We start from the raw sequence: 14,342 nt of genomic DNA, 5'->3' as shown, positions 1-14,342 counted from the left end.
CGCACGGCGGGCAGCCCTCCCAAGCAGCGGGCGCTCAGGGCCGCGGGTTTCCACGCTGCAGATTCCACGCACCGTTCTTCCCGCACGTGGAGAGAAATCAATCCTTCTGAGCGACTTCTAGAGTGCATGTCCTGCGTCCCTTCAGACGTGAAGCTTTTATCATTTTAATCATCAACCTCGCAGTGAATACACAGTAAACATGACCAAGGATCCGTGGCGAATCTCCGGAAGCGAGAACGGAAATGTTTCTTCTTTAGGGTCGGCTCCTCACGTCACTTCCGGCAACAATAGGAAACGTCAAAACTCCGGCGGTGGGCATCTCTGACTTGTGGGTGCTCCGAGTTCGCGGGGGCCCCGGTGCTCCCTCGGGTGCTTGGGCCACCGTCATCTTCACCGACCTGAACGAGTCAACTTTACACAGACTTCTCCATGGCCTGGGCACCCGTTCCCGGCTGAACAGTTTTCGGTTTGGTGGACAGCTCCGGTGCTGAGGCCGATTCGTCGCGGCGGCGGTGGAGATCTCAGGTCGCTCAGGTACAGGTGTCGGCTTGGGCCATGTCTAACCTCCTTTTGGGTTGTTTGTTTTTGCCTGCACATTCTCATTTTTTTTTCTTCTCGGAAATAAAGACAGTCTGGCTCTTGGCAGAAAGTGACCGACCTGAAGGAATTCACGACCAATGGCAGCGCGAAGCATGTTGATGGACAGCCGTGGTGACTTATTAAAAGGAAGAATCGGTATCACCAGGCGGGAGTAGATGAGTTTCTAGGCCATTGAGGAATAGGTCAACTTGGGTGTCTAGGTAGTGACCTGGTGTCGTTCCGAAAGTGAATCGACCCACAAGGGTTACTTTCATCGGGTCCACGTGTTGCTCTCAGGTAGTTAAAATTGGGTCGCCAAAACAGAAGTTTGGGGGTGTTTTGTTTTTGTTTTTACTATTCTCAAGTAATAGGAATTCAAACACATACAAAGAGGGTCCTGATTGTTACTGGCTGCAGTAGTTAAATATCTGTTGGGAAGTTCGCTAAATTCTTAATTTGCCTTGTTTCTTTGTCTTGGCTCCAGTCTCTCAATGTGATGGAAGCTTGTATTATTTGTTGCGTGAAACTACATAAATCTCAGTTCTCACTCATTTGCTTTGGTGTATAGTTTAGTGTTTGATTCTATATGTATTTGGCAATTTAACAATCGGACCTATGAGGTTTTTCTCAAGGATGCTCTTTCTCTCCAATTCAATACATCATAAGCTTTATTGGAAAAACGTAGCCAATTTGTTGCTTCAGCTTTCCTTCTCCTGTTTATTTATTGACTTACTGAGTAGGCTTTTGTTTTGCTTTGCCTAAGATAATGTCTTGCTGATAGCCCATATTGACCTGGAACAATATTTAGCTCAAGCTTTCCTCAAACTCTAGATCTTCCCATGCAGTTAGGAATGTTAGAATTGAAGTCACCACACTCAATCCTTTCTCTCTCTCTCTCTCTCTCTGTTTTATTATGTTTTTTTCTGATTGATTCAGAAACTTCCATTTTAAAGCAATTACTATGACAACTTGTCTAAGATAATTCATTAGTGTTCTATTGCTGATTAACAAGTCAGCCACAAACCAATTTACAACAAAAAACATCTCTTGTTTCTGTGGGCCAGTGGTTGGGGCACAGTTTTAGTAGGCTGGGTTCTGGGTCCTTTCAGGAGATTGCAGCCAGGCTGTAGGTAGGGGTTGTGATCTGACCTTAAGGTTACTGAGGTGGGATAGGATAACTTCTCCACCACATGGGTCCCTTCTTGGTATGAGGCAGCCACCTTCCCCAAACACGTGCAATACAAGAGAACATCCTAGACCTGAAGATTTTACAACCTAATCTCAGAAATAATATCCCTTTACTGCTGCCCTTGATGTATTTGTAACTACTTTTTTTTTTTTTTTGGCCAGTCCTGGGCCTTGGACTCAGGGCCTGAGCACTGTCCCTGGCTTCTTCCCGCTCAAGGCTAGCACTCTGCCACTTGAGCCACAGCGCCGCTTCTGGCCGTTTTCTGTATATGTGGTGCTGGGGAATCGAACCTAGGGCCTCATGTATCCGAGGCAGGCACTCTTGCCACTAGGCTATATCCCCAGCCCTGTAACTACTTTTTAAGCTCAACTCAAAATAGACAGGGAGAGGATTACATAGAGTGAGAATCCCAGGAGACAAAGATCTTTGCATGACATTTTGAAGCCACCTGCTACAAATTTCCTGGCTAATCACTTGGGTAAGAAAAGCTGAGAAAAATTATGTCCAACAGAAATGCATTCAGACAAGAAAAAATGCTAAATTGTAAAAGAATAAGCAAATGTGTACTAGCTTTGTCTCTGAGAAAGATTTGTTTTTCTTCTTCTAACTATCTGAAGAGGAGAATTTTTTCTTTTTATTTATGTTTCATATTTTTCTTGAAAAGCTTTATGTATGTAAAGACTGCTCATGCTTTATGGTCTGCATGAGTACAGTGTATCACAATTTAATATATTTTATCCACTGCCCTTTTATATCTTTGATATTGGTTAAGCCAGGGATTGGTGGTTTGTGCCTGTAATCTTAGCACTTCAGAAGCTTACGTAGGAGTATTTCATGAACAAGCAAAGGGTGGGATCAGGGAGGAAGTTTTGAATTCAGGACCTTGAGCTTGCTTGGCTTGTTTGGCTGGTACTCTGACCACTTGAACTGTGTTTCTAGCCTGGCTTTTTTCTTCTTTTTATTATCTTTTAATTTAATTTTCATTGTTATTATAAAGGTGATATACAGTTCCATAAGTCGGATAAAGAGTACATTTCTTTTTGAACAATGTTACTCCTTCCCTCATCATCTCCCAGTTTTTCCCTCCTGTTGCCACCCACAAGTTGTATACTTCATTTTCAACATAGAGTCTACTGAGTACCACTGCTGCATTTGTTCACCCATTATCCTACCATGCCACATATATAGAGAAAGCCAGAAGTGGCACTGTGGCTCAAGTGGTAGAGTGCTAGCCTTGAGCAAAAAGAAGCCAGGAACAGTGCCCAGGTCCTGAGTTCAAGCCCTAGGACTGGAAAAAACAAGAAAGATGGAAGATGGAAGAAGGAAGAAGGAGGAAGGAGGAAGGAGGAAGGAGGAGGAGGAGGAGGAGGAGACCTCTTGCTCTCATTTTCTGGAGTTTATTTCGATAGCTATTATTTTATGTGATCAGTGCACACAGGCATTGCACCTTTGTGTTGCTCCCCTAAGAATGTCCTCCTTTGGTCTCATTGTGTGTGAATGTCTAGAGACCTGTATAATTTATCATGTCCCAGTATATATATATATTTTTACCATCCAGTGTGTTTACTGGTACATTTATAGGCACATTCTAGTTACCACAAATGAGGGAAACCATACAACTTACCTTTCTTTGGGCCTGGCTTTCTTCACTTTACATAATTTTTTCCAAGTCTTTCCATATCCTTACAAATGGTACAGTGTCAGTCTTTCTGATTGATAAGTAGAATTCCATTGTGTGTGTATCACATTTTTCCATTGTTTATTCACAGTACCAAATTACAGCATAGGGACCAACTCTTCATAAAACCAAGTAATATTGTAAGCCTATGTGAATTTAAAGAAACACCTACAAATCGTATACCTTTTAGTAAGAAAAACTACTATTGCAGAACCAGATCTTTAAATTTAATGAGTGAAGGCTTTTTTATGTGTTGAATGTACCTTGTGACCTTGTGATACTTAGCTATTTCCCTTTTCTTCTTAGAAAGACCTCCTCATGGCTTTGACCTTCTTTCATTTCTCTGTAGTTGTTGCCTTTAAATTTTGGCAGTCTGATTTGTTATCAGGGTATTTTTTTTCTTTTTAAGATTTGTTTACCCAAACAACTTTGGTGGTCTCTTCTTTTGGATATGAAGAAATAAATAAAAGGATAGGCTACAAATCTGATTCTAAATGTGTCATAGAAATTAATTTTTTCTACTTTCTTTTCTTTTTTTTTGCCAGTCCTAGGGCTTAGACTCAGGGCCTGAACACTGTCCCTGGCTTCTTTTTGCTACCTCTTGTGCCACAGCACCATTTCCAGCTTTTTCTGTTTATATGACACTGAGAAATCAAACCCAGGGCTTCATGTATGCGAGGCAAGCACTCTACCACTAGGCCATATTCCCAGCCCTATCTGATCTTAAAAATAAAATTTCCTTGCTAAATGTGGGAAAAAATCCCTTATTTAATACATTGATTTTTTTTTAATCAGGGTCTCCTACACTTACATTATTATGCTATTTCTTTAAGTAATTCTTCTCAGTGTATTACAGGGATAACAATTATTCTTGAACTCAAACACAAGGTTTTTCAAATTTTCATGTCTGGATTCTATAACTATTGGATTTCTGGCTACAGGCATATTATAATATTAATCACAATAACTTTTGCATGCTCTTTGACCAAATTCACTAATTTTTCACATTCTGCCACCTCACTTTATTATTTCTTCTACATAATCACACTCCTCCATGTTATTGAGTCATTTTAGGGTAAATGTCTTAACCTGAAACTGTTTGCTCATCTTTCATTGACTTTCATGGACTTGGTGATTGAGGGGAAGGGACTATTCGATTCTTTTTAAAATTTCATTTAACATTTTTTAAATGAACTCCATGTTATGGAAACAATTGTTATATCACAGTTGTAACTACTTTCAACGTCCAATGTGTATGTGTAGTTTCTATTATTGATGATGTTCTTGTATCACCTTCCTGTGGTTGTACCTACACTATCTCTGTAATCTTATCTGAGTATATTGGAAACCGTGTTTACTGGTATTGGAAGTAGGAAATTCAAAGGGAATACCAAATTTGAGAGACACAGGGTAAAAAAAGAGAAACAACTACAAAAGCAATACTTGCACAACAGTTTGGTGTAAGTGAACTGAACACCTGGGGGGGGGAGGGAAAGGGGGGAGGGAGGGGGCATGAGGGACGAGGTAACAAAGAGTACAAGAAATGTATCCAATGCCTAACGTATGAAACTGTAACCTCTCTGTACATCAGTTTGATAATAAAAATTTGAAGAAAAGAAAAAATGGCTAACAACATGGCTAGAGTAATAGTCTCTTAACCTAGGAAACTCAAGGCCCTTTGTTCAAACCCCACTACTGTTTAAAAATGGTTAGAATTTCTTTTGTAGCATCTCATATGATCGATCCTGATGAATATTCCGTGTACTTGTGGTAAAAATATGTTTTCAGCATTTGTTGGATGGATTGAGATGATCCGTTTATTCTAGGATGCAAATTAAACTCTGGTTTGTTGATTTTCAAAAAAAAAATAAATAAAATTTCATTTAACATTTTTTGAAATTCATCATGATTAGATTCACATTACAGACTTTGTCTGTAATACATCCAAAGACACATGAATTCTTTTTGCCCTTTATTGAAAAAAATACCCCCTTTAAGTTATAGTATTTCATATTTTGCAATTAATAAAATTAGTATTTGAAAAACTGGAGGTATGAATCTCTCTCACACACACACACGTATGTGAGTAATATGTGAGGATATATTTTGAGAGTCTATAAACATTCCATTCTTTATCAAACTCCATTCAGCATCTATTGATAATTTTTGCTTGTTTTGTTTCCTTTTGGAGGTTATAAAGCAGGGATTTTTTTTTTTTTTTTTTTTTTTTGCCAGTCCTGGGCTTGGACTCAGGGCCTGAGCACTGTCCCTGGCTTCTTTTTGCTCAAGGCTATCACTCTGCCACTTGAGCCACAGCACCACTTCCGGCCATTTTCTGTATATGTGGTGCTGGGGAATCGAACCCAGGGCTTCAAGTATACGAGGCAAGCGTTCTTGCCACTATGCCATATCCCCAGCCCCAAGCAGGGATTTTTATAACTTCATTATTCTGTTATTATTAGTTGGTATTGTCTTGTTAAGAAAGAACTTTGCCTGCTTCTTTACATATTTATTGAGATTTTATGGAGACCTAAGGATTGTTTGTCATGAAATAGATTATAACTCAGTTTTATTTTGATTACCAAATTACCCTAGATTTGGCCAATAGGATCTTCATCAAATTCACTACAAATTTCTCTGTTGATATTATCTCATTGCTTTTGTTTTGTCTTTATCTCACTGGCTATTCATAGCTCACATGTTAGAAGCAGTGCCTTTTGCTAGCCCCATTAAGTTAATCCACGTTGACTGGAAAGGAGGAATTTGGGGAAAAGATGCACTTTTTCCCCATATTCCTGTCAAAAGAGTTTCTTTGGGCACCTACTGTTGACAACACCCCCAAAATATGTAATATGTAGGGGTATAAGAGTTTGTAATAGTATGCTAATATGAATAATTTTTACTGTGGTCACTGAAAAGTCAAGGAAATAACAATATTAACTAAATACTAACATTGTATTTCTAGGTACTACTTTAATACAAATCTAAAAAATACTGCATATTACAAAAATACAGAATGCCAGCAAGCAACTGTATCATGTGTCACATCTCTTTTACATCCAGGATCTGTTTTACAGCGCTGTTATTGGTGGAGCTATACTTGTATCAGCATGAACAATAGGACATCAAAGAATTGAAGCATATCTCATGGAAATAGAGTGTTCATCATTTTTACTTGATGAAAATGATTTTTCCAAAATAAAAGTAATATCTAACATGAATCGATTATTAGTCCTATAGTGAACTTTATGCATATTATTGTTTAATACAGCAGCCTTTTGCACTGTTAAGATATTGTTATGATCATTATTTTTTCACATTTCATATGAACAAATAAAGCTGATGTTTAGAGTAAGTAGTTAAAATTTCCCCAAGATCTGAAAGTAATCAATATTCAAACTAAAATCAATCTGATTTCACAGCTCCACAAACCATGCTTCCTGTATGATTTACTTAATACATTACAGAATGATTTTCATATCCTTTTGAAATTTTTATCAATTTTCTGACTAACTGTATTCCATGTCCTTCTTACCCTAAGCAGAATGGGGGAAGGGATGGAGCACTGTATTTTTTACTTTCTATAGAGGATAAACGTATTTATTCAGATTGGTTTATTATACTGTATTCCTACTTAATATCAAGAATTACTTAAAAGAAAAAAATAGTGCTAAAGGATTTGAAGGACTGTGTGACATTTAAAAACGAAAAATGAACATTTTCTTTGTCCTAACTATGTCTACACGAGCTCCATTCCTTCCCTATCCACATCACTCTGTGGTGTTTTGTTGTTTTTTTTAAGAGCCAGCTGCTAGCTTTGCTTCTTTCTACCTTCTGAATACTTTCTGAATCATGTTATCCAGTACTCAATTTAAATGATGCTCATTAAAGTCCAGAGCCTAGGGAAATAACCCTGATTTTTTTTTGTTCCCTAGCAACAGATCTAAGTGTAACAACAGCTGCTTAGCCATATGCCCCTAGAAGATGTTGTAGAGGAAATGCACAAAAATTGTTCTTAAATGCCTTACATCTTGGCGTGTCTGACACCACGGTGACCATATTTGGTTGCTTACCTTCAGTAGTAGTATAAAATAATAAGTATGAATAAAACAATAAAATTTCATTATTTTTTAAAAAGCATGCTAGATAAGATTAGCAAATAATGTGATTTATATATTTTCTTGTGAAGTTAAAGAAATATCTTGATTAAAATAAATATGCATTTCCATGTGATTTAGAATCTCATGAAATGTGGCATTTCTGTCAAAACTAGGTACTTATTTTATAAAGTAATATGGAATATTTAAACATTAACCAAATGTAGAACTCTGATACTATATATTTAATTTAAATTTTATTGTAAAGGTGACGTACAGAAAGGTACATAATGAGTGCATGTCTTTATGAACAATTTCACCCCCTCCCTCATGTTCTCCCAGTTTTTCCCCTCTAGACCCCCCTCCCAAGTTGTAATATTCATTTTCAACATAGTGTCTACTGAGAATCACTTTTGAATTGGTTCATCATTTGTCCCACTTCTTCTACGATTTCCCTTCCCTTCCCCAAATCAGATAAACTTATATACAAGACAAAGGGTATAGAAATAAATAATGACATCAGGGAATAAACCCAAGGAAAAAAAGAAAGTAGAAATAACTGAAAACAGTACAATAATAATCATTTCTTGCTTCCATTTCTTGGACTTCATTTCAAAAAGAATCATTTTATATGGTCATATGCATGTAGCTGTTGTGGTCCTCACCTAAAAATATCCTAGACATATTCTAGTTATTACAAATGAGGAAAACCATGATATAATTTTTTCTGTTAATAATTTTTTACTATCTCTATCATATTGCCTTTTCCAGAATGTCATAATTGGAATCATATTTTCAGATTGACTTCTTTCACTTAGTATTATGCATGTAAGTTTCTTTCATGATATTTTGTAATTTGTTAGCTCATTTTTTAGTGCTAAATATTATTCCATTGCATAGATGTCATGTGGTCTAAACATTCACCTACTAAGTATATCTTACTTGCTTTTAAGCTGTGGCAATTACTAATAAAACTGCTATAAGGTTTCATATATGAGCTTCTGTGTATATACAAGTTACACACACACACACACACACACACACACACACACACACACACACACCCCCCAAGAATTGAGAATGCTTTATAATATGGTAAAAATATAATTAATTTTGTATGAAGCTGCTCAATAGTTCTTCTTAAGTGGCTATATCATTTTATATTCCTCTGTCTTTGCAATGATTTGGTTCAGTTACAGTTTTTAATATATAATAGGTAGGCAGTTGTATCTAATTGATTTGTTTAGTTTTAGCAAGGATTTACATGGTTAAAAACTGAGGAAAAATAGAAAAACAGAAACATTCCCTGCTCTCCATGGCTGAAATGGGAATTAAAGACTCAAAATGGCTCCTCTTTGTAACTTTTGTACTTCTTGAGCTAGACAAATACAGGTGGTCATATCAGTCTAACAACTCCTAACCCTTAGACAGGTGAGTGAGGCCACCCAAACCCAAATGACTTTTAGGACTTCCTTTTGCTACATACGCCCTTTCCCTCTTTCTATCTTGGAAGGGTTCAGGAAGTTTCCAGAATTTTATAATATTTTCAATGACAGAAAATTGAGAAAGTTCCCACTGTTTCTCCTAATCGTGTAACCTGACATTCAAAAGGAGATACAGTAGGAGGAGCGCCGATCTGCTTTTTTAATTTATTTCCTGGTTTTAACTTTTAAGTCTGTCCCTTTGTATAGTTATTTAAAAAATAATATTTCCCTGTCTCCTTACCTATTTCTCAATCCGGTCTTGTTTACCCTTTACACAAGTTTGGTCCCTTTTAACCTTTAAAGGTGTACAGAGGGGTGATGGTCCATGTTGCATAGCTGCTTGTGTTGAAAGTGGACTGTTAGACCAGACTGGAAAAAGAAAACCAAAAAGTCATTCTATCTCATTTAAATGATAACTTGGGAAATTAATTTGACAGGAAATTCAGTTGACAGGCTTCCATTATCAGGAACAGAAGATGACAAGGATCAGAATATACTGATGAAAGTCATTTAAGGTTATTCTTTTAAGTGAAAGAGAAATAAAAAAGACATTAACGAAAATCCATCTTTTAAAGGTGAAGTATTTGCCAGGCACCCATAGCTCACAGGTATAATTCTAACTACTCTGGAGGCTAAGGTCTGAGGATCATGATTAAAAGCCAGCCTGGGCAGCATGAGACTTTTATCTACAATTAACCACCAAAAAGTCAGAAGTACAATTGTGGCTCAAGTGATAGCTAGCCTTGAGCAAAAAAGCTCAGGAACAGCTCCCAGGCCCTGAGTTCAAGCCCCAGGAGCAGTACACACACACACACACACACACACACACACACACACACACACACACACACACACTGTTTGCTGTATGAATAATTAATAGTATTTTTAAAGGAGTCATAGAGAAATGGAAAATCTATAGATTTAGCATAGAGAATATACCTCCCACTCACAGTGTATTCGATTCATAGTTACTGTGATGATAACAACTGATGTCTGTTTTAGATGGCAGTGGTCATTAACAGCTATGCTATATTGAGAGCCTCATGGAGGCTTAATGACTCCCAGGAATAAGATTTTTGTCCTTGATGAATCTGGCTGTTTCTGTTGTATCTCGCTGTTTCAATTTTCAATTCCTTAAAATATGAGGTTGAGCATCTTTTTGGGTGCTTCTTTGCTATTTATAAATCTTCTTCAGTAAGATTATTTATTGAGATTTTTTTTCTAACAGGAAAAGGAACACAGAAAATTTACTAAATGCTTAAAGTATAAGAATATTAGATTATCCACTGAGCTTTTTTTTATACACTTTTAAGTGGGTTGTTCATTTTCTTCTTGTTGGGTTTTAAGACTTCTTTGTATACTTTGTATACTAGTACTTTTATATACGTTTTTGTTTTTTTTCCTCCCAGTTTTCAGTTTGTCTTTTTATTTCTAAATTTCTAGTTTTCTTTGGGGGGGGGGGGTTGAAGGTTTTTTAATTGTTATTATAAAAGTAATGTACAGAGGTGTTACCTTTACACAAAGTAAAGAGTACATTTCATTTTGGACAATGTCAACCCTCCCCTAACTCCCAGTTTTTCCCTACCATCTCCACCCACAAGTTGTATGGTTCATTTTCAACATAGAATCCAGTGAGTTACCACTGCTTCATTTGCTTACCCTTTTAAAATAAAAATTTTAAGCTCAACTATTAATTTAAGAACTGATACTATTTTTGTTGCATTATGCTAGAGAAGAAAGGGGTTTTGTGTGTGTGTGCAAAAACAAATTTTACCACACTTTAAAAACCATGTCATATATAAACTCTACCCCTAACACATATACATATAACCTTACTTAATAGTTTAAGCTGGTGGAATGCCAAACAGTTTAGTGTGAGGAGCTGAAGTTAAAAATTATCCTGCATTATTTTTTTCTGCTTTCATCAATAAGGAATCGAATAGGCTAGACATTGTCCAGACAGCAGGCAAATACTTACCTTGTTTGCATCATGTGGGCTACTTCTTTTGTTTTTTTTGGCCAGTCCTGGGGCTTGGACTCAGGGCCTGAGCACTGTCCCTGGCTTCTTTTTGCTCAAGGCTAGCACTCTGCCACTTGAGCCACAGCGCCACTTCTGGCCATTTTCTGTATATGTGGTGCTGGGGAATTGAACCCAGGGCCTCATGTATACGAGGCAAGCACTCTTGCCACTAGGCTATATCCCCAGCCCCGGGCTACTTCTTTTTAAGTACTGAAAATATCTTTGAAATTCTCTGAACTTCTACTCAATTTCTAAATTATTCCTAGGAATATACAGTCTCTGATCTCTTGCATTTTGATTTTTGTTTTGTATTTCTGTTTTGTCTTTGTGGGTGCTTTTAATTTTTTTTTCTTTTCTTTCTTGTTTTGAAGTCCAAGCTAGATGTTTTCTAAATATCGGTATGTATGTAAATATCTGTATGTACATGTAATACATGTAACAGAACCAGTACTGCTCTGATTTCAGACAGATGGAGAAGCATACCTTGTGCCTTCCAGGTACTTCAGGAATCCACTGGGCTATAAAGAGAAGAACAAGAAAATTAGTCTAAATTATTATGATTCTTCATTTAAAGCAACCACAGAACCAAATAAGTTGTTAGTTATTGCTGAGCTATTTATCCTGGTGTTCTAGGTGTCTAATTTATAAGGTTTTAGAATTAGACTTCAGGGCCTATGTTACATTTTATTACAGTCTACAACGTAAGTGTAGACTGGCAAGCATAAACTACAAGTCTGTTTCACAGCTGTTATGCATCTGGGAGTTTGGTTAAAAGGGGCCAGCTTAGCTTAGCCTGAATTGTGATAAAAAGCAGTGTCTGGAGGACTTTTAACTAAAGTCCTATGCTGTGATCAGAGCTTTATTTAATACTGGCCCATACGTCCACATAATTAGAGTTTGTAAGAGTCTTTAGGACATCAGTAACTTCTAAACCTTACCACATGAAAAATGATTTTGTCACCTGTGGACTTTAAAAGTAGTTAGCAAGCTAGAATGAAGGTGATGATCAGACCAAACATTCCTGAAACTTTCTCTATCCAAACTTGTCACTTAAAATGTTCCACCTATTCTTCATAATATACCACTGCTTTTCTTAGGCTTTAATTAGGAATTTTAATACTGATAAATGAATGCTTCATGTCAGGTTTGTTATACCATTGGGAAGAATGGATTACTTTTTTAACGTCACCCTTATTACACTCTGGCAGGCTTGCAGATGGGTCAAGGGCTGTGGAGAGTGGCCAGAAACCAGCAGCTCCAGCAGGAAGGCTATAGTGAGCAAGGCTACCTCACCAGAGAGCAGAGCCGGAGAATGGCGGCAAGCAGCATCGCTGGTACCAATCACCGGAAACAAGTCCAAGGAGGCATTGATATATATCATCTTTTGAAAGCAAGGAAATCTAAAGAACAGGAAGGATTCATTAATTTGGAAATGCTGCCTCCAGAGCTAAGCTTCACCATCCTGTCCTACCTGAATGCAACTGACCTTTGCTTGGCATCCTGTGTTTGGCAGGACCTTGCTAATGATGAACTTCTCTGGCAAGGGTAAGTTAAACCCACCAATATTTGATGCAGAGCTCTGAACACAGTCATGCTTAATGCTTTTTCAGAACCTCCTGCATATATTATGAGATAACTTCTTTTAACTTAGACTTGGACTTTGTGCTATTAAATCCTGGGAAAATAAAAACATTTTTGTCATCACAGCCAGTTTTGATATTAGGAAGAGGAAGACAATAATGGCTTTATGGTAAGAAGAGGAGGATCACTGTGTAGTAATGTACTTGTGTCAGTTATTCTAAGAAATTGCCAGTACATTCCAAAACTGTACAAGATTCTAAAGTTAAAATGTATAGTTAGAAATGAGGAGTCTCACATCTCTGTAGTAGATTGTGCTTTTCATAGAGTTCTGTCAAAGTAATCAATAACTAACTCTCAAATGCTATTGCTTTTATTGTTTTCAAACAGGAGTATATGTATGTTTACCTACATATTTTTTGGACAAAATTGCTTGTTGGCATAAATTTTAACTGGTAAAACCTTCACTTATGTGTTTTTCTAAACACTATTTTGTGAAGTAAGCAAATATTAGTAAGTAGATGGATCAAATCACTAGCTGAACTTAAAACAGATTACAGAAATTTTAGCAGTGGCTATCTAAGAGTGCTGGTATCATATAATCTACTTCCTTAATCTTAGATACTCCTGAAATAGCATCACACAAAAATATTATATGTACATTTTTTCTTTTAAGTCTTAAGATCATCACCAAACATAGAAGAATTTGAATCTCAGATTTTCTGGCATTCTTTATTGAAGTTTGTTTAAATATTTCATTTATTTTAAAATTGAATTTCATAATGATAAATAGCATAGCAACAAGTCTTTTTTAAGGTTGGAGGGTTTTTTTAGCAGAACTTGGGTATAAAACTTAGAGTGTTTGCTAGGCAGGCTCGTTATTGCTAAACCATAATTCAAACCCTCAGACTTTAATTCATTTCTAACTATAAATCTAATTGAGAGAATTAAGAAGTTAACCTAAATTGCCAAACTGTAATGAAAGTATATTTGTTAGTATTGACATTTCTAACTTAGGCTTTCTGGTATCACAGCAATATAGTATAAAAATTATATAGTTCTCAGCCAATAAATCTTCAAAAGCCACTAGTTTCATCTTGTAACTTTCTCACTGCTTTGACCTGGTAAAGGCACTGTGTAAGAGAAAAGTCTATTAGTCATGTTTCAAATTAATGTTATTAATGCGTTATATGAACATAAGAGGAAATTAAGTAGTTTAAAAGTGACCAATTTTTTTTTTTTTTTGCCAGTCCTGTGCCTTGGACTCAGGGCCTGAGCACTGTCCCTGGATTCTTTTTGCTCAAGGCTAGCTAGCACTCTGCCACTTGAGCCACAGTGCCACTTCTGGCCATTTTCTATATATATGGTGATGGAGAATCGAACCCAGGGCTTCATGTATACGAGGCAAACACTCTTGCCACTAGGCCATATTCCCAGCCCAAAAGTGACCAATTCTTGATTTTCTTTTCTACATTTTATACCTCTAAAACTTCACTTATATTCCTATGTTTGAAGTTTAAAACGTTTATTTTTAAGCTTATGTGCTCAGTCAGAATGAATTTTTCATTTGGGGTTTAAATCAACATTGTTCATCTCTGAAAGAAATGTTTTCAGAACATTTCTGAGCATGGCAACCCATACTTGTAAACCCAGGGAAAACCTCTGGAGAAGAAACGTGAGTTCCAAACCAGCCTGGACTCCATAGTGAACCCATTTT

At 36.8% G+C, this 14,342-nt stretch overlaps 1 protein-coding gene across 9 annotated transcripts in view; it reads left to right on the top strand.

The window, feature by feature from the left end:
• The first annotated feature begins 310 nt into the window (after window positions 1–310).
• Window positions 311–14,342, top strand: part of Fbxo8 (F-box protein 8) — a 34,622-nt gene continuing 20,590 nt past the window's right edge. The window contains exons 1-5 of one of the 9 annotated variants that reach the window (XM_048330302.1): window positions 311–534; window positions 628–876; window positions 2,133–2,246; window positions 8,315–8,371; window positions 12,256–12,592. In XM_048330302.1, coding sequence (XP_048186259.1) covers window positions 12,264–12,592 — 329 coding nt within the window. In that variant the 5' untranslated portion in view covers window positions 311–534; window positions 628–876; window positions 2,133–2,246; window positions 8,315–8,371; window positions 12,256–12,263. Of the gene's footprint in view, window positions 535–627; window positions 877–2,132; window positions 2,247–8,314; window positions 8,372–12,255; window positions 12,593–14,342 lie in introns of those variants that run through there. The other 8 variants (XM_048330304.1, XM_048330307.1, XM_048330308.1 and 5 more) reach the window with 8 other exon arrangements.

This window comes from Perognathus longimembris, chromosome 21 (assembly GCF_023159225.1).
Source record: "Perognathus longimembris pacificus isolate PPM17 chromosome 21, ASM2315922v1, whole genome shotgun sequence".
NCBI lineage: Eukaryota > Metazoa > Chordata > Mammalia > Rodentia > Heteromyidae > Perognathus > Perognathus longimembris.
This window is presented reverse-complemented; position numbering and strand designations above follow the sequence as displayed.